Consider the following 20,183-nt stretch of genomic DNA (forward strand, 5'->3'; position numbering starts at 1 on the left):
AGTGTTAGAGTTCCAGTTCAGCTTAGAGTCAATGAAGGTTCCCAGATACTTATACTCCGACACTGTCTCAACACATTTACCGTTGATTATTACTGGAAGCAGTTCTGTGGGTTTACTCCGAAAGTCAATTATTAGTTCCTTTGTTTTTGTGACATTTAAGAGTAAGTGGTTTTCTGCACACCAAGTCGTAAAATGATTAATGTCCTCTTTATACAGTTCTTCAGAATCAGTGTCGTTCAGTTTGCCGACAATTGCTGCATCATCTGCGAACTTTACAGTTGAACAGGCTGAATTCGAGCTTGCACAATCATTAGTGTAGAGGGTGAAAAGAACAGGAGATATTACACAGCCTTGTGGTGCACCAGTGTTGGTGGTCCGTTTACTCGATACAGCCCCGTTAACTTTCACGTACTGCTGTCTGCCCACAAGAAAGATGTGATATGTTATGGGTGTTCACTTATCTTGATATCTAGAAAGAAACTACTAAAGTGCTGTCCGAAATGCTAGGAAAATGCTTTTTTGAGTTATATTTAAAATTCAGAGGTATTATAGTTACTTAAATAACAAATATCACTTTAAGAAACATCTACCTAATGTAGACCGAGGGAATACATTTTGAGACATGCCCTATAATGCGTTCTTACTGATGAAAATACCAAAAACTTCGAAAAATAAGGGGTAGTGGGACGGTATTTGATACAAACATGAACTGCCTGTTTTACGTCATCAGCATGCACGGTATCGACAGGTGAAATTGACACCTGAGCTCACGCTTGGGTGAGGGGTCATCTCAATAGATGTTTTCTTCAAAATGCTGAATATGTGTACGTATAGTATACATATTGGTTATGTAAGGGATCATTTGTGTATGTGTGTTTGTTGTGAAATAACCATACGAATTCCTGTACTTCGGAAAGAATCCTATCTCTTGTGTTATCTAATCGACTTATTGTAGAAATGTGCAACGTTTTAATAAATGTTTTGCATGTCAACAGTGTATTTCATTGCAAAAATATGGATGTAATTCTGTCAGTTTAATCTAGTTGTGAACATTTTTCCAAAGATATAACGAAGTCACTGGTGTAGCTTCTTTAGAATATATATATTATTCTTCTCCTAAAGTTTGTAGACCGCCCGTAGAAGTACTCCCTTGTCAAAGTTGTCAAGGATGGTCTTACGTCCCGGTCTTGCTTTTGAGACGGTCCCTGTCTTGTCTGATTTGTCTAGAACATTGTAAACTTGTTGGTAAGACATACCAACAGCTCTACAAGTTTTGTATTCAACCATTTCTATACTAACGAAAGGTTTACCTCTGTCTTTTTCAAGCACAAAAAACTTATAAACCTTTGCAACAAACGACTGCAAATCGTTGGCCATAATGGACGCTGTGTGCATGCATGACGGGAAACATATTTATCAAGACTTAACATTTATATTAATATTGCTTCAATAAAGAAACGATAATTCAGTAAAGTAACACAAACATTCAACATTTATTTCTTTAAGAAAAACGTTAATTTATATTTTTACACCACCTGTATTATTAGCATAAATGTAAAGACTATTTCAGATTTCTGATGTTGAACTCTGAAAAAATCTTAAGTTGTTGTTTTGTTACCAAATTCTCCCCTGTAAGCTGCCCTTTAAATGCATGGGAATGTTAAATCAATTGAAATAAAAATTAGGTACACTATAGGTGAGTTGATATATTGACAACATAATACATTTATCACCTTTCTAAAGATATTAAGGGTAAAAAGCATTTTTCTAGCATTTCCGACAGTACTTTAAAATCTGGTGGTACCTTTTGACTTCAAGTGCATCTGCTGATGAACAGTATATCCACCTTTACATGTCAGTACCTTCTCACAGATACTGCATCTGAAACCTGAAAAAGTAAAGGAAGAAAATGTATCTGCTGACATGGAATACAGGTGTCTTCGGTTCTCATTTGCTGAATTTACTGTGTATTAAGGACACCAAAACATTAATGCAAATGTATTAACAATTACATGATTCATTTGATAACAACCCATTTAAACACCTGATACAATTAGGTAAAACAAATTTAATTGAGAACCAACGCATACCCACCCCCAGCCACCCCTGTGATTTGAACAGAATGGTGTCAGAACTTTTATACACCTGATTATCCAATGGAAGATTGAATTATTGACCACAGAAAAACAACAAAAAGTGGGCAATATGTTAATTTGTATAATCTGTATTGAGAGAAGCCAATATTTACTCTTCATGGTTCTGGTCTGAATTGTGTGCACTACGAAACACGACACGCATCAACTTTCTATGAAACTGTGGTAAGATATGAGTAGATAGTAACCTAAAAGTGAAAATGATATCTCTATAAAAGACATGATTATTGTAGGGATTAAGTTTTGACTTGCAAATGTTTGGACATCATTCAAGTGCAAAAGTCAATAGAAAAACTTCAAAGTGTTGAAAATTACCCTATTGATATATGAAAAGATCAAATTCTGCCAGTTTTAAAAAAATCTACATTTTCTATAAAGTTTTCCACGATCAGAACCACAATACTTGTCTGGAACTGCTTGTTAAGAGAGTAAGTACAGTTTTTCTTGAATTTTTTCATATTTGTCATCAACGACAGACTATCTGTACATAATGTTATTCCAAAGTTAAGGGAAGGTCACCAAAATCAACTGGGCTGTGCGCCTTCCGTCGCTAAAGCTTGATGTCGTATATGAAGAAAATCCAGTGAACGGTTCTTGAGGTATCTCGCTGACAAGGGTAAAACGTTAAAGTCCCCTCGTGACCTTGAAATGAAGGTCAAGGTCACCAATCCTGACTGGGACCTTTCTTTCACTGTGATGAACCTAGGTACTAAATATGATAAGAATCCAGTTAATGGTTCTTAAGATATTCCAATTCGTACGTACGGACGGACGGAACCATAATACTATATCCCCCAATTCGCGCTAAATGAGCGGCGGGGGATAAAAAATGTTGATCTTTTCATGGACAATTATAAAATAGGAAATATCAATGTTAAAAATGTAACTAAATTTACACAATAATGCAGTGAAAATAGGTATCATGATACATATTGAATCATGTCATGAGTATCGTGATACGTATCGATTCATGAAACTTATGTATCGTGACATCCCTATTTTAGGTAGAAATAAATTTAACAAAGTTGTAAAACTAGTATTCCCAATTTAAACCTACTAACGTGAAGGTATTATTCTCTGGATCACATTACCTACCCCTTCCTCCCTTGGAATGCCTCAGAGACTCCCCCTCTGATTCTGCAATTTGAAGATCATATTTCTCCTCTGCCAAGCTCAAGAAATTATATTTTTTCTTCTGAACAGATAAAGTATTTAAAATACTACTACTAGATTAGGTTATCCTCCTAGCAGCATACATAAATTATGAATTTACAATGTTTCATATTCAGAAACTTTTGAGAAATAAAATTAACTTACCAGGCATAAACTGGACTGGATATGATTTCCACATCTAACAGGACTATCTTTGTACCCAGATTAAGGTCATTAGTATTATTAGCATGAAAATGGTGCAAAATAACATTTCATCACTTTACACTGGTATTTTTACTCTGATATAAACTGCACATAAACACCCAGAGGGACAGGGTTCAAAGCATGAGTCACAAAGTTATATTTGAAGGTTAGAAACTCTTGATATAAATAATGTATAACTGAAACAAATTATGGTAAAGAGAGCAGGGAGTTCCTTCCGTTCCCCACACCCTAAACCTAACTCTAAACTAACCCTAAACCTAACCCTAACTTAAATTTTGGACTTTTAGTCATGTTGTGAGTTCTTTAGTAATTGTTGTTTTGTTAAAATAATTTTAGTATATTTATAAATATTATTTGGGATGGGGGAACGGGAGGAACTCTTACCGCGGCGGCATGATACCAAAACATATTCTGTCATCAGACAAGCATCGCCTTTGGTATAATTGTACATGCAGCTGTTTTCAACAAAATACCCCAATTACGATACAAACCATGCATTTTCCATAGCTTTGTGCTGCCAAGTCACCTTGTGTAGTGCGCGAAAACTGTAGCAAACGGGATCGGAATTGACACAAAACGTGAGCGGGCCTTTGTGTGAAACATGAATTCAATTTATTTACAGATCATTACAGTGTATTTTGATTGAAGTATCAAATGTTTTAAGTATTTAAACGTGTTTTTGGTGGCATATTAGTATTGTCTGTCAGCTCCCACAATATCTACATACATTTTTGAATTATTAGCTAAGTGCTCATTTCGACGTTGCGCTTTTTAACTTTCACCTTTTTGACGCACAGAGCATGCCGGAGTATCGCCGAAAGGTAGCGAGAGCAAAACAGTAATGTTATGGCGAACACTTATATAACAGTGTATGAAATAAGGCCCGTCCGACCGCCCGAGACGGGCTAGATTTCTGCCGTACGGTCAGATGTTACAGCTTGCCAGCCCGATGGACGGGTGAACAAAATATTCAAATAAAGTGTCCACTGGCACGTCTATTTAGTATTTAAGATGGACTGGTTAAATCTCTTCTGGGCTGGTATTTTTTTGAAGTTACCAGCCCAGATGTCTGGCTGGTTTTTTGGCTTATTTCATACACTGTTATTGATATGTATATTTGAAAAAACAGTACAAAACCTACCGGGGTTTTCCGAAAGCAAACCCAGGGCTTCTATACCGAAAATAGGGTTTTTACAAGTGAACTTTGACACCAGATAGAAGCCCGGGCTTATATTCGGAAACATGGGCTTTTATTCGGATTTTTTTTAAAGTGACAATCATATTAGTATATATCTTGAAAACTTTGAAATGTTTAACAATTCGTCATGAGAACTATGGGGTTCAAACGAATCAGTCCATCGCAGAAAGGATCATCGCAGTCGACACCGCTTGCGCCATTATTTATGGGGTTTCTAACAAGTCAATCAAACAGCTCAATGTCACCAAAAGGATCTTCGTCATCAACGTCGCTTGCGTCATCATCGTCTATATCCATGTCACCCTCCTCCAACCCTACCTTATATCCGAGGCTCCCTCGCAGTCGACTCTTCAGATCCGTTATAGCCACCTTTTCTCCATTCAGAGCAATACCACGAAGTTGGAATGATCTTGCCACGGTTGACCTTTCGCATAAGATAACCGCCTTGGACACCATTTGCAATAATTGCCCTATAAGATGGCCGCCTTCTGTATCCCTTAGCAGTGAACTCTGTTTCTCCATTCTCGAACCAATCGTTCCATTGTTCACGCATTTTGGTCTTGAAGATGCCGTTTACTCCACCACTGAGGTCAAGGGGTTGTAGAAAAGGTGTCATCTTCGGAGGAATGATCTTCGTCAGTATGTTCCACTGCTCCAGATGGTGTATCGATCGCTTTCGGCATACTATGGCTTCTATGGCTGTCCATGAATAGAACTGATGGCTCAAAACTGATGAAAGGTCCACGACATCTCAATACTTTGTCAATCCATTGAAGCATCAGGGCTTCGTGCATGCTGCCACCAGACGAAACGGCCAGATGAATGTTTGAAGGTACATCACATGTTGGCAGCTTCTTAAGTCCTTTCAGAATCACCATTGATTTGAGAAAACTGCCACTGGTAGTTATACAAAGTACGGTTGTAAACCGATGCTTGTCATTGCCAGTATGGGCAGCATCGACGTTTTTGTTGCCTATGAAATCCATCGTTGTTCCTGTCGTCATATCTATATAGCATGGCGTTTCATCCATGTTGAGGATATGAGCAGCATCGTAACCCAACGTAAGCTGTTCTACGAAGGTGATCCTGTATGATTGTCGTGACAACAACATAATCTCGGTTGTCTAGCTGACCCTGATGTGTGACACGTCTGCTTTTAATGTTGTGGCGTTGACAGAAATTGTAGATCCACTTGTCACTATAATAAAACTAATCGAACTGGTGCCAAGTTCAAGTTCACATTCAAGTCGGAGAGCTTGTTCCCGAATTCTCTTATAGTTTACGACCATTCTCTCCTTTCTCTGTTCCTTGAACCACGCATACAGACATTGTTCCAGTTCACGGAGTGCTGGTTTACGCCCTGCGTCCAGAAATCTCTTTGGTGACTGTGCCAACTCCACAAATTTCGACTCGTTTTTAGACCATTCTCTAAGCTGTTTCCTATCAATTCCCAGACTCCTTGATGCAGAGGTCAGATTACCCCCATACTCAAGCTTTACCTTCTTCACAACATCAAGTTTTTCTTTGATAGTGTAGGACCTCCACTTGAACATACTGACTAAAGAGATGAGACAACAGGCAAAATACGAGACAGTTTTTCAACGTCACTAGTAACGCCAGTGAATATGTATAACGCTTTTATTTCAAAACCACCTTTGGGGTAAATCTGAACGTTTAAAGTCCTTATTTATCACCTGTATGGTCAGATCGCCACCTCTCTTGAGAATGTAATTACACACTTGGCTCTGTGCTTTAGGTACATGTCCAACTATGAGATGACCACGTTTTACGGCTACAGCGTAACGATCTGCATGATTTAGATCATCACGTTCAGTATTCAAAATTTCATCCTCTTCAGGTGTCCAAAATGTTCTATAAACCTGAAAACCACGGATAACACTTTCAACAGCATAAACAGATATGTTCGTCATGTGAAATATAGGAAGAAATACCATAGACCGTGTCGTAAACTTGAGATGAGTTACCTCTTCTGACAAGCATGGTTCGCAGTAAACTAAGTATAATCTGGATGTTCACGATGTATGTATCACAAGGGAGGACACTACGCTGGATGTAGCACATCAGGATGCATCGAAGTCGCAAGGTCTGGGCAACAGTGCAGGAAATGTAGTGAACGGAAAGATCTTTCTTCACAACAACATGCAATGTGTTATCCTGTGCGATAATACTCCTTCCTTGTTTACATCTTGTGGCGAACACAGGCTGGGTTATGGTACAGGAATTTCAGGATAGTCAGTCCCTCTGATTAAGACATAGGCTGTGTTATGTCCGTCTAACGGTACAGGAAGTTCAGGATAGTCAGTCCCTCTGATTAAAACATAGGCTGTGTTATGTCCGTCTAACGGTACAGGAAGTTCAGGATAGTCAGCCCCTCTGATTAAAACATAGGCTGGGTTATGTCCGTCTAACGGTACAGGAAGTTCAGGATAGTCAGCCCCTCTGATTAAAACATAGGCTGTGTTATGTCCGTCTAACGGTACAGGAAGTTCAGGATAGTCAGCCCCTCTGATTAAAACACAAGCTGGGTTATGTCCGTCTAACGGTACAGGAAGTTCAGGATAGTCAGCCCCTCTGATTAAAACATAGGCTGGGTTATGTCCGTCTAACGGTACAGGAAGTTCAGGATAGTCAGCCCCTCCGATTAAAACATAGGCTGGGTTATGTCCGTCTAACGGTACAGGAAGTTCAGGATAGTCAGCCCCTCTGATTAAGACATAGGCTGTGTTATGTCCGTCTTACGGTACAGGAAGTTCAGGATAGTCAGCCCCTCTGATTTACGGTACAGGAAGTTCAGGATAGTCAGCCCCTCTGATTAAAACACAGGCTGGGTTATGTCCGTCTAACGGTACAGGAAGTTCAGGATAGTCAGCCCCTCTGATTAAAACACAGGCTGGGTTATGTCCGTCTAACGGTACAGGAAGTTCAGGATAGTCAGCCCCTCTGATTTACGGTACAGGAAGTTCAGGATAGTCAGCCCCTCCGATTAAAACACAGGCACAGAGTTTGTTACTTGGACAATTGCTGGGTCTGGATGGGTGTGTCGCTGTGACTGTTGCTGGGACGGTCACTGATACTGCCTACCCTTCCACTATGCTGTTTGGGGGTAAAAGGCTATGTAAATATGACAGTTGAGAACTACGGGTTGCCATGGTACTGCGTGAGGCTCACCACGCCTGGTTTGCTGTGGTCAGACTGGACGAAAGTTTCAACTTTATCGTATGAAAAGTTTCCAAGTTTCAGCTTAATGTTTCGCCACGATTTGTCATCCGACGTGTGGGTAGACGTTTTGTCTTCCATGACGATCCATTTAGTTTAGACGGGTAGACGTTTTGTCTTCCATGATGATGTGTTCAGTTTAGACGGGGTAGACGTTTTGTCCTCCATGATGATGTGTTCAGTTTAGACGGGGTAGACGTTTAGTCTTCCATGACCATGCGTTCAGTTTAGACGGGGTAGACGTTTTGTCCTCCATGATGATGTGTTCAGTTTAGACGGGGTAGACGTTTTGTCTTCCATGACGATGCGTTCAGTTTAGACGGGGTAGACGATTTGTCTTCCATGACGATGCGTTGTTTAGACGGGGTAGACGTTTTGTCTTCGATGACGATATGTTCAGTTTAGACGGGGTAGACGTTTAGTCTTCCATGACGATATGTTCAGTTTAGACGGGGTAGACGTTTTGTTTTCCATGACGATGCGTTCAGTTTAGACAGGGTAGACGATTTGTCTTCCATGACGATGCGTTGTTTAGACGGGGTAGACGTTTTGTCTTCGATGACGATATGTTCAGTTTAGACGGGGTAGACGTTTAGTCCTCCATGACGATGTGTTCAGTTTAGACGGGGTAGACGCTTTGTCTTCCATGATGATGTGTTCAGTTTAGACGGGGTAGATGTTTTATCCTCCATGATGATGTGTTCAGTTTAGACGGGGTAGACGTTTTGTCCTCCATGATGATGTGTTCAGTTTAGACGGGGTAGACGTTTTGTCTCCCATGATGATGTCTTAAGCTTAGACGGGGTAGACGTTTTGTCTTCCATGACGATATGTTCAGTTTAGACGGGGTAAAAGTTTTGTCTTCCATGATGATGTGTTCAGTTTAGACGGGGTAGACGTTTTGTCCTCCATGATGATGTGTTCAGTTTAGACGGGGTAGACGTTTTGTCTTCCATGATGATGTGTTCAGTTTAGACGGGGTAGACGTTTTGTCCTCCATGATGATGTGTTCAGTTTAGACGGGGTAGACATTTAGTCTTCCATGACCATGCGTTCAGTTTAGACGGGGTAGACGTTTTATCCTCCATGATGATGAGTTCAGTTTAGACGGGGTAGACGCTTTGTTTTCCATGACGATGTGTTCAGTTTAGACAGGGTAGACGATTTGTCTTCCATGACGATGCCTTGTTTAGACGGGGTAGACGTTTAGTCTTCCATGACGGTGTGTTCAGTTCAGACGGGGTAGACGCTTTGTCTTCCATGATGATGTGTTCAGTTTAGACGGGGTAGACGTTTTGTCCTCCATGATGATGTGTTCAGTTTAGACGGGGTAGACGTTTTGTCCTCCATGATGATGTGTTCAGTTTAGACGGGGTAGACGTTTTGTCCTCCATGATGATGTGTTCAGTTTAGACGGGGTAGACGTTTTGTCTTCCATGACGATGTGTTCAGTTTAGACGGGGTAGACGTTTTGTCCTCCATGATGATGTGTTCAGTTTTGACGGGGTAGACGTTTTGTCTTCCATGATGATGTGTTCAGTTTAGACGGGGTAGACGTTTTGTCCTCCATGATGATGTGTTCAGTTTAGACGGGGTAGACGTTTTGTCCTCCATGATGATGTGTTCAGCTTAGACGGGGTAGACGTTTTGTTTTCCATGACGATGTGTTCAGTTTAGACGGGGTAGACGTTTTATCTCCCATGATGATGTGTTCAGTTTAGACGGGGTAGACGTTTTGTTCTCCATGATGATTGTGTTCAGTTTAGACGGGGTAGACGTTTTGTCTCCCATGATGATATGTTCAGTTTAAACGGGGTAGACGTTTTGTTCTCCATGATGATTGTGTTCAGTTTAGACGGGGTAGACGTTTTGTCCTCCATGATGATGTGTTCAGTTTAGACGGGGTAGACGATTTCTCTTCCAAGACGATGCGTTGTTTAGACGGGGTAGACGTTTAGTCTTCCATGACGATGTGTTCAGTTAGACGGGATAGACACTTTGTCTTCCATGATGATGTGTTCAGTTTAGACGGGGTAGACGTTTTATTCTCCATGATGATGTGTTCAGTTTAGACGGGGTAGACGTTTTGTCCTCCGTGATGATGTGTTCAGTTTAGACGGGGTAGACGTTTTGTCTCCCATGATGATGTGTTCAGTTTTGACGGGGTAGACGTTTTGTCTTCCATTACGATATGTTCAGTTTAGACGGGGTAGACGTTTTATCCTCCATGATGATGTGTTCAGTTTAGACGGGGTAGACGTTTTGTCCTCCATGATGATGTGTTCAGTTTTGACGGGGTAAACGTTTTGTCCTCCATGATGATGTGTACAGTTTAGACGGGGTAGACGTTTTGTCTTCCATGATGATGCGTTCAGTTTGGACGGCGTGTGGGTGACTGTATCCTGTGCTCACCTCCACCAGCCTAACACTCATGAGTGTCCCCTGGGCCAGCCCCTTCCTCCCCCACACACAGCCACGGAGACGTGCAGTTGTTGCCACACTTCACTACCGGTTGTAATGTTCTCCCAATATCCCAGCATAGGGGTATAGATTTTGTTATTTTTTGGTTGGATTTGCCAAAATGTTAAAAGTTGGGTTCTTCTGTTAGATGGTTTGCAGGATGTTTGTTGCATGCATAAGTTTTGCATGCATGAAAATATGCTGAAGGTTGTTTATCATGGTGCTGTACAAAAGTTTGGTGCACATGAACTGCTCTGTGTAAACAATGTCAAGTCTTACTTGCTTCAGTACTTCCCTGAGTCATGAAAAGGTCTTGAAACGTTCTTGAAATGTTCTTGAAACGGTTTTGAAATGTTCTTGAAGAGTTCTTGAAAAGTTAGAGCAATGATATTGAATCATTCCTAACAAATGTTCATGAATTGTTCCTGAGACGTTTTGAAATGTTCTTGAAACGTATTCGAACAATAATACTTGAAACGATCTTGAAATGTCTTACCGTAAAAGCTTTTCAACTTCTGCAAACAGACAAACTGAGAAGTATCAATTTCAATGTTAAGCTATTGTGTGCTAATCAAATTCTGTACGAGTAACTTGTTTTGTTACATTTCAGGGGAAAGGTCAAACGCACGTTTAAAACAAAGATGCACCTCACAGTGAGATCAGGTATGTTGCTATCCCAGGAAGTGACCAAACCTAAGATTCTGTGGCAAATATTCCTCAATAAAGGTATCTTGTATCTTGTGTAAGAATCAAGGAAAATACCATATATTTTCAAGACCCAAAAGTTCCTTAATGGTCTAGCTTAATCAAAAGCAAAATGTTGTTCATTCATGCCCGTTTAACGCCATAGAAAGCCAGATTCCAACAATATTATGTCGGTCCATATAAAACCGTTTGGACCAAATGGTCCGGTGATTATCATGATGGGACTAGGCATGCGTACCTGTGAAGCAATGACAACTTAGTGATCGATGCTGACCCCATCAGTTGACCCCCTCCTCACCGTCCATGTGTTTCCGCAGAGCGAGGCGAGACGGTGCGAGCAGGCACGTGGTGCAGCAGACGAGACTTCCTCTTCTCCTGGTCCGCGCTATCTCCTATTGGATTCTTTCACAACCGACAGTGGCAGCCCGCGCTGTGTACGTACCCCACAGACGACACTGCCCTCAAACACTGCCTCTCAAACAGACGACTGCTAATGTTTGGAGACTCAACAGTCAGGCAGATGTTCTCGTACATTCACGCGAGACTGAACATGACGTTCATGACCATGAACTGGGTAGGTAAAAAATGGCACCGGTACACGGGGGCAGAAAGAGAAGACAGTAACTTCCAGATGTCGTGGAGTCCTCATGGACTACCGTTGTATTTCTTTGAATCTGGGCGTGGCGTTTCGAGACCTGTCCATGTCGCTCTTGATGAAGTACCAGCTGGGTCACGTGACATCGTCCTCATCCATCTGTATGCCCATTTCCACTACCATCACCCCGGTGTAGTCCGAAACAACCTCCGCCTTATTGTGCGGTCAGTAACACACTTGCTTCAGCGGGCCCCGGATGTAGTGGTAGCCATCAAAGGACCACATTCGTTTGGTCTCAAGAACCGGTTCATAGGCGGATACTGGGGTCCGACATATGCGGATATCATAAAGGATGAGTTCAGCGGTCTGTACGACAAGGTGGCGTACCTCAACTACTGGGATATGAGCATCGCTCTACACTTGAATGATGTACACCCAGATGCATATGGGGTGGAGAAAATGACTCAAATGTTTCTAGGATATGCTTCCACTGAGTCATTTCAGCTACGACAATAAAGACACAATATGAAATTCTTCCTTAGATTCATGGATGCATCAAGTAATCTATTTCAAGAGTGATTGAAATCTACAGTGATGTTACCTTTAAATAATAATGTAAATATGTTCTTGTCTGTGTTTGTTTGTTTACCAGGAAATACCTATCTGATTTTACAGAGAAGTAACTCTTACACAAAGTAACAATCAAAGAGAAGTGACCATTACAAGAAATGACCATTGCACGACATAACCCTTCACAGGAAGTGACTCTTACATTAAAGTAATCTTTACACGAAGTACCAATCAAAGAGAAGTGACCATTACAAGAAGTGACCATCACACAAAGTAACCTTTACAAGAATTGACCATTCCATGGCGTAACTCTTACAAGAAATAGCCCTTAGAAGAAGTGACCTTTACAAGAAGTGACCATTACACGAAGTGACCATCAACCGATGTAACCCTTACAAGAGAGGCGACCATTACAAGAAGTAACCTTTACACGAAGTGACCATCAATCTAGGTAACCCTTACAGAGAAGTAATCCTTACAGAGAGGTGACCATTGCAAGAAGTAACCTATACAAGAATTGACCACCCCACGACGTAACCCTCACAGAGTAGAAACCCTTACAGAGGGGTGACCATTACAACAAGTAACCTATACAAGAATTGACCACCCCACGACGTAACCCTCACAGAGTAGTAACCCTTACAGAGAGGTGACCATTACAAGAAGTAACCCTTGTTAAAATTATAAGAGTTAATACTAGTTCTACACAAGGGTACATGACAAATCCTGTTTCTGGGAAAAAGCCCACACCCAATATGTGTGTTCTCCTCTTGTTATGAAACAAGCGTCAGATACGTGTCTCAATGACGCTGTCACACAGCGCACCTTGTAGAGGAGGAATTAATTAAAACAACAATACAATCATAAACAAGAACCTTTACCTGCATATAAATGAGCAAACCTTGATGTGGGAGACAAGCCAACCAAAGGGACACTCGGTACCAGATGGAAACATGTAAGACACTGGCAGTGATGTAAGGTTTATATTGCATGAACAGTGAGATAATGTCTATAATGACTGACTCTACTGTGTGCAGTGATATATTGTCTATAATGACTGACTCTACTCTATGAAGAGTGAGATATTGTCTGTAATGACTGGCTCTACTGCATGAACAGTGAGATAATGTCTGTAATGACTGGCTCCACTGTATGAACAGTAAGATACTGTCTATAATGACTGGCTCTACTGTATGAACAGTAAGATACTGTCTATAAGGACTGACTCTACTGTATGAACAGTGATATAATGTCTATAATGACTGGTTGTACTGCATGAACAGTGAGATAATGTCTATAATGACTGACTCTACTGTGTGCAGTGATATATTGTCTATAATGACTGACTCTACTGTATGAAGAGTGAGATATTGTCTATAATGACTGGCTCTACTGCATGAACAGTGAGATAATGTCTATAATGACTGTCTCTACTGTATGAACAGTGAGATAATGTCTATAATGACTGGCTCTACTGCATGAACAGTGAGATATTGTCTATAATGACTGACTCTACTGTATGAACAGTGATATAATGTCTATAATGACTGACTCTACTGCATGAACAGTGAGATGATGTCTATATTGACTGGCTCTACTGTATGAACAGTGAGATAATGTCTATAATGACTGGCTCTACTGTATGAACAGTGATATAATGTTTATAATGACTGACTCTACTGTATGAACAGGGAGATATTGTTTGTAATGACTGGCTCTACTCTATCAACAGTGATATAATGTCTATAATGACTGGCTGTACTGCATGAACAGTGAGATAATGTCTATAATGACTGGCTCTACTGTATGAACAGTGAGATAATGTCTATAATGACTGTCTCTACTGTATGAACAGTGAGATAATGTCTATAATGACTGACTCTACTGTATGAACAGGGAGATATTGTTTGTAATGACTGGCTCTACCCTATGAACAGTGATATAATGTTTATAATGACTGGCTGTACTGCATGAACAGTGAGATAATGTCTATAATGACTGACTCTACTGCATGAACAGTGAGATGATGTCTATAATGACTGGCTCTACTGTATGAACAGTGGGATAATGTCTATAATGACTGGCTCTACTGTATGAACAGTGAGATATTGTCTGTACTGACTGTCTCTACTGTATGAACAGTGAGATATTGTCTGTACTGACTGTCTCTACTGTATGAACAGGGAGATATTGTCTATAATGGCTGGCTCTACTGTATGAACAGTGAGATCATGTCTATAATGACTGACTCTGCTGTATGAACAGGGAGATATTGTCTGTAATGACTGACTCTACTGTATGAACAGGGAGATATTGTCTGTAAAGACTGGCTCTACTGTATGAACAGTGAGATGTTGTCTGCAGTGACTGGCTCTACTGTATGAACAGTGAGATAATTTCTATAACGACTGACTCTACCTCATAAACAGTGAGATACTGTCTGTAATTGTGTATTAATGAAGAGAGAGTTTCCTGTTATCAGCCGCCGACATACACTGGTACTGAGCAGTCACAACACAAAACCAACTTGAGTAATAGTAGTTTAATAAGCATCAATAGAAATGTCCCAAGAAATACTATTGTCAGAAACTAAGATTAACATTTCATCTAATCACTTACTCACATGCACCCATATTGCAACAGATCCACGGCAGATAGGTACGCACTCAGATACTAAGAATTATATTTGATCTAATCACTTACTCACATGCACCTATACTGCAACAGATCAAGGGCAGATAGGTACGCACTCAGATACTAAGAATTATATTTGATCTAATCACTTACTCACATGCACCTATACTGCAACAGATCAACGGCAGATAGGTACGCACTCAGATACTAAGAATTATATTTGATCTAATCACTTACTCACATGCACCTATACTGCAACAGATCAAAGGCAGATAGGTACACACTCAGATACTAAGAATTATATTTCATCTAATCACTTACTCACATGCACCTATACTGCAACAGATCAAGGGCAGATAGGTACGCACTCAGATACTGAGAATTATATTTGATCTAATCACTTACTCACATGCACCCATATTGCAACAGATCAACGGCAGATAGGTACACACTCAGATACTAAGAATTATGTTTGATCTAATCACTTACTCACATGCACCCATACTGCAACAGATCAACGGCAGATAGGTACACACTCAGATACTAAGAATTATATTTCATCTAATCACTTACTCACATGCACCTATACTGCAACAAATCAACGGCAGATAGGTACGCACTCAGATACTAAGAATTATATTTGATCTAATCACTTACTCACATGCACCCATATTGCAACAGATCAACGGCAGATAGGTACACACTCAGATACTAAGAATTATATTTGATCTAATCACTTACTCACATGCACCCATACTGCAACAGATCAACGGCAGATAGGTACGCACTCAGATACTAAGAATTATATTTGATCTAATCACTTACTCACATGCACTCATATTGCAACAGATCAACGGCAGATAGGTGCACACTCAGATGCTAAGAATTATATTTGATCTAATCACTTACTCACATGCACCCATATTGCAACAGATCAAGGGCAGATAGGTACACACTCAGATACTAAGAATTATATTTCATCTAATCACTTACTCACATGCACCTATATTGCAACAGATCAACGGCAGATAGGTACACACTCAGGTACTAAGAATTATATTTGATCTAATCACTTACTCACATGCACCCATACTGCAACAGATCAACGGCAGATAGGTACACACTCAGATACTCAGTATTATATTTGATCTAAACACTTACTCACATGCACCCATATTGCAACAGATCAACGGCAGATAGGTACACACTCAGATACTGAGAATTATATTTGATCTAAACACTTACTCACATGCACCCATATTGCAACAGATCAAGGGCAGATAGGTACACACTCAGATACTAAGAATTATATTTCATCTAATCACTTACTCACATGCACCTATATTGCAACAGATCAACGGCAGATAGGTACACACTCAGATACTAAGAATTATATTTGATCTAATCACTTACTCACATGCACCCATATTGCAACAGATCAACGGCAGATAGGTACACACTCAGATACTAAGTATTATATTTGATCTAAACACTTACTCACATGCACCCATATTGCAACAGATCAACGGCAGATAGGTACACACTCAGATACTAAGAATTATATTTCATCTAATCACTTACTCACATGCACCTATATTGCAACAGATCAAGGGCAGATAGGTACACACTCAGATACTAAGAATTATATTTCATCTAATCACTTACTCACATGCACCCATACTGCAACAGATCAACGGCAGATAGGTACACACTCAGATACTAAGAATTATATTTGATCTAAACACTTACTCACATGCACCCATATTGCAACAGATCAAGGGCAGATAGGTACACACTCAGATACTAAGTATTATATTTGATCTAATCACTTACTCACATGCACTCATATTGCAACAGATCAACGGCAGATAGGTACACACTCAGATACTAAGAATTATATTTGATCTAATCACTTACTCACATGCACTCATATTGCAACAGATCAACGGCAGATAGGTACACACTCAGATACTGAGAATTCTATTTCATCTCATCACTATAAATCACATTTGGCTACGCTCCAGTCATATGTAACCGTATTGTAACAGACAAGGAGGAGATAGTTACACACTCAGATACTCACTAAGAATTGGTATTTTTCCAACGTCTATGACTAGAGTAGATTGCATACGCCCCGTACACATACCGGGTTTGTTCCCAACTATTTCCAACATCTATGAAATGCAGTGGAATAGCGACATCATCGGGGTGCTGCAGCATGAGCGGCAGAACACTCCACGGCGTCACCGCTGGTATCGTGGGGGTCCTAACCGATGTCAACAACTACCCCATGGCACAAATACGCATGTGTACAACTTTCTGGTGACTCTCCAGAGTTACTGTTCATTGGTCCAGCTTATTGATCATGCCTAGTTGTAAACACTTCCTATCGTGTCATAGTCTTTTCCTGCTTCTATCGTGTCATAGTCTTGTACTGCTTCCATCGTGCCATAGTCCTGTACTGCTTCTATCGTGTCATAGTCTTGTATTGCTTCTATCGTGTCATAGTCTTGTACTGCTTCTATCGTGTCATAGTCTTGTATTGCTACTATCGTGTCATAGTGTATTATTGCTTCTATCGTGTCGATGTCTTGTATTGCTTCTATGGTGTCGATGTCTTGTATTACCTCTATCGAGTCATAGTCTTGTACTGCTTCTATCGTGTCACAGTCTTGTATTGCTACTATCGTGTCATAGTCTTGTACTGCTTCCATCGTGTCGATGTCTTGTATTGCCTCTATCGCGTCATAGTCTTTTCCTGCTTGTATCGTGTCATAGTCTTGTATAATTTGCTACTATCGTGTCATAGTGTATTATTGCTTCTATGGTGTCGATGTCTTGTATTGTCTCTATCGTGTCGATGTCTTGTATTACCTCTAACGTGTCATAGTCTTGTACTGCTTGTATCGTGTCACAGTCTTGTATTGCTACTATCGTGTCTGTCGTTTTTTTTTAAGTCAAATTTGAAAGGCAATATTTATTTTGGTAGTGATTCAAAACGATATATGTTACAGATCGGCGGACTGACAGGGAATCTTGAATTAAATGTCTGAAATATATAGGTTCTATGTACTCATTATCTGAAACATTTTGATTATGCTCAGTGTCTGAAATATGTATAGTCTATATACTCAATTTCTGAAAGTTATATATTCCGTATACTCAATGTCTGAAATATGTATATTCCGTATATTCTGTGTCTGTTACAGTGGCGCTCTCCTTCCCAATCTGAAAAGTAGAAAACGGCCAGGATGACAAAGGGACAATTACGATGACAAACACCTGTAACTGGTTAACTCTGATGTGTAGGGACTGAGTGAGTGAGTATATTTTACTTCAATGCGTCGGTTCACTTGTGATTCGAGAGAGGTCACGGAGGCGACAGAGCACTGGTACTGAATAAGGAAACTACCTTCAAATAGAAAAAGACATCCCGTCCAGCCATTGTTTAACACTTGGGTAGATGTGGCTCATCCACTTAATGTTAGACTTGGTTTGTTCTACGGCTTGGTGGAAAGCACGTTCACCAATTCCTAGATTGGGAGTTGATCTCATGAAGTCCTCAATCTGCATCAACAGAACATGGATGGCAAGATAAAAAAGGATAAAACATTAACAGATTGCCATGCAAGGTGGGAGTTGTGACGGACTAGTGGAATATAAACATCAACATATATCTGTGTGTGGTGGGAGTTATATATCTAGTTGTGATGGACTAGAGGAATATAAACATCAATATATATCTGTGTGTGGTGGTAGTTGTACTTGACGAGAGGAATATAAACATCAACATATATTTGTGTGTGGTGGAAGTTGTGACGGACTAGTGGAATGTAAACGTCAACATATATCTTCGTGTGGTGGGAGTTGTGATGACTAGAGAGGAATATAAACATCAACATATATCTGTGTGTGGTGGGAGTTGTGACGGACTAGTGGAATGTAAACGTCAACATATATCTTTGTGTGGTGGAGTTGTGATGGACTAGAGGAATATAAACATCAACATATATCTGTGTGTGGTGGAAGTTGTGACGGACTAGTGGAATGTAAACATCAACATATATATATCTATGTGTGGTGGAGTTGTGACGGACTAGAGGAATATAAACATCAACATATATCTTTGTGTGGTGGGAGTTGTGATGGACTAGAGGAATATAAAACACATCAACATATATCTTTGTGTGGTGGGAGTTGTACTTGACGAGAGGAATATAAACATCAACATATATTTGTGTGTGGTGGGAGTTGTGACGGACTAGTGGAATATAAACATCAACATATATCTGTGTGTGGTGGGAGTTGTGATGGACTAGAGGAATATAAACATCAATATATATCTGTGTGTGGTGGTAGTTGTACTTGACGAGAGGAATATAAACATCAACATATATTTGTGTGTGGTGGAAGTTGTGACGGACTAGTGGAATGTAAACGTCAACATATATCTTCTCGTGTGGTGGGAGTTGTGATGGACTAGAGGAATATAAACATCAACATATATCTGTGTGTGGTGGGAGCTGTGACGGACTAGTGGAATGTAAACGTCAACATATATCTTTGTGTGGTGGAGTTGTGATGGACTAGAGGAATATAAACATCAACATATATCTGTGTGTGGTGGAAGTTGTGACGGACTAGTGGAATGTAAACATCAACATATATCTATGTGTGGTGGGAGTTGTGACGGACTAGAGGAATATAAACATCAACATATATCTTTGTGTGGTGGGAGTTGTGATGGACTAGAGGAATATAAACATCAACATATATCTTTGTGTGGTGGGAGTTGTACTTTGACGAGAGGAATATAAACATCAACATATATTATTGTGTGTGGTGGAAGTTGTGACGGACTAGTGGAATGTAAACGTCAACATATATCTTTGTGTGGTGGGAGTTGTAATTTGACGAGAGGAATATAAACATCAACATATATCTTGTGTGGTGGTGGAGTGTGTGGTGGGAGTTGATGGACTAGAGGAAGATAAACATCAACATATATCTTTGTGTGGTGGGAGTTGTGATGGACTAGAGAAATATAAACATCAACATATATCTGTGTGTGGTGGGAGTTGTGACGGACTAGGAGAAATATAAACATCAACATATATCTGTGTGTGGTGGGAGTTGTACTTGACGAGAGGAATATAAACATCAACATATATCTGTGTGTGGTGGGAGTTGTGATTGACTAGAGGAATATAAACATCAACATATATCTGTGTGTGGTGGAGTTGTGATGGACTAG

General features: G+C 40.1%; 2 protein-coding genes and 1 long non-coding RNA gene across 3 annotated transcripts in view; 1 reads left to right on the forward strand and 2 right to left on the reverse strand.

Annotated features, from left to right (window-relative positions):
* Positions 1-1,804: 1,804 nt before the first annotated feature.
* Positions 1,805-3,330, reverse strand: LOC124265140. The gene is made up of 2 exons (XR_006895351.1): positions 3,249-3,330; positions 1,805-1,888 (listed from the first exon to the last, which is right to left on the reverse strand). It is a non-coding gene; the product is annotated as an uncharacterized LOC124265140 (long non-coding RNA).
* A 4,540-nt stretch (positions 3,331-7,870) lies between these two features.
* LOC124265134 (NXPE family member 4-like) lies at positions 7,871-12,241 on the forward strand. The gene is made up of 3 exons (XM_046699929.1): positions 7,871-7,935; positions 11,036-11,088; positions 11,448-12,241. The coding sequence occupies exons 1-3, from the start codon at positions 7,871-7,873 to the stop codon at positions 12,239-12,241; spliced, it is 912 nt and encodes a 303-aa protein (XP_046555885.1).
* A 5,786-nt stretch (positions 12,242-18,027) lies between these two features.
* LOC124265135 overlaps positions 18,028-20,183 on the reverse strand; it is a 154,827-nt gene continuing 152,671 nt past the window's right edge. The window contains 2 exon segments of the mRNA XM_046699930.1: positions 18,028-18,157; positions 18,342-18,496. Of these exon segments, the coding sequence (XP_046555886.1) occupies positions 18,344-18,496 (153 nt within the window). The 3' untranslated portion in view covers positions 18,028-18,157; positions 18,342-18,343.

The sequence above is a fragment of the Haliotis rubra genome, unplaced genomic scaffold (genome assembly GCF_003918875.1).
Source record: "Haliotis rubra isolate DU_JTF1 unplaced genomic scaffold, ASM391887v1 Scf962, whole genome shotgun sequence".
NCBI lineage: Eukaryota > Metazoa > Mollusca > Gastropoda > Lepetellida > Haliotidae > Haliotis > Haliotis rubra.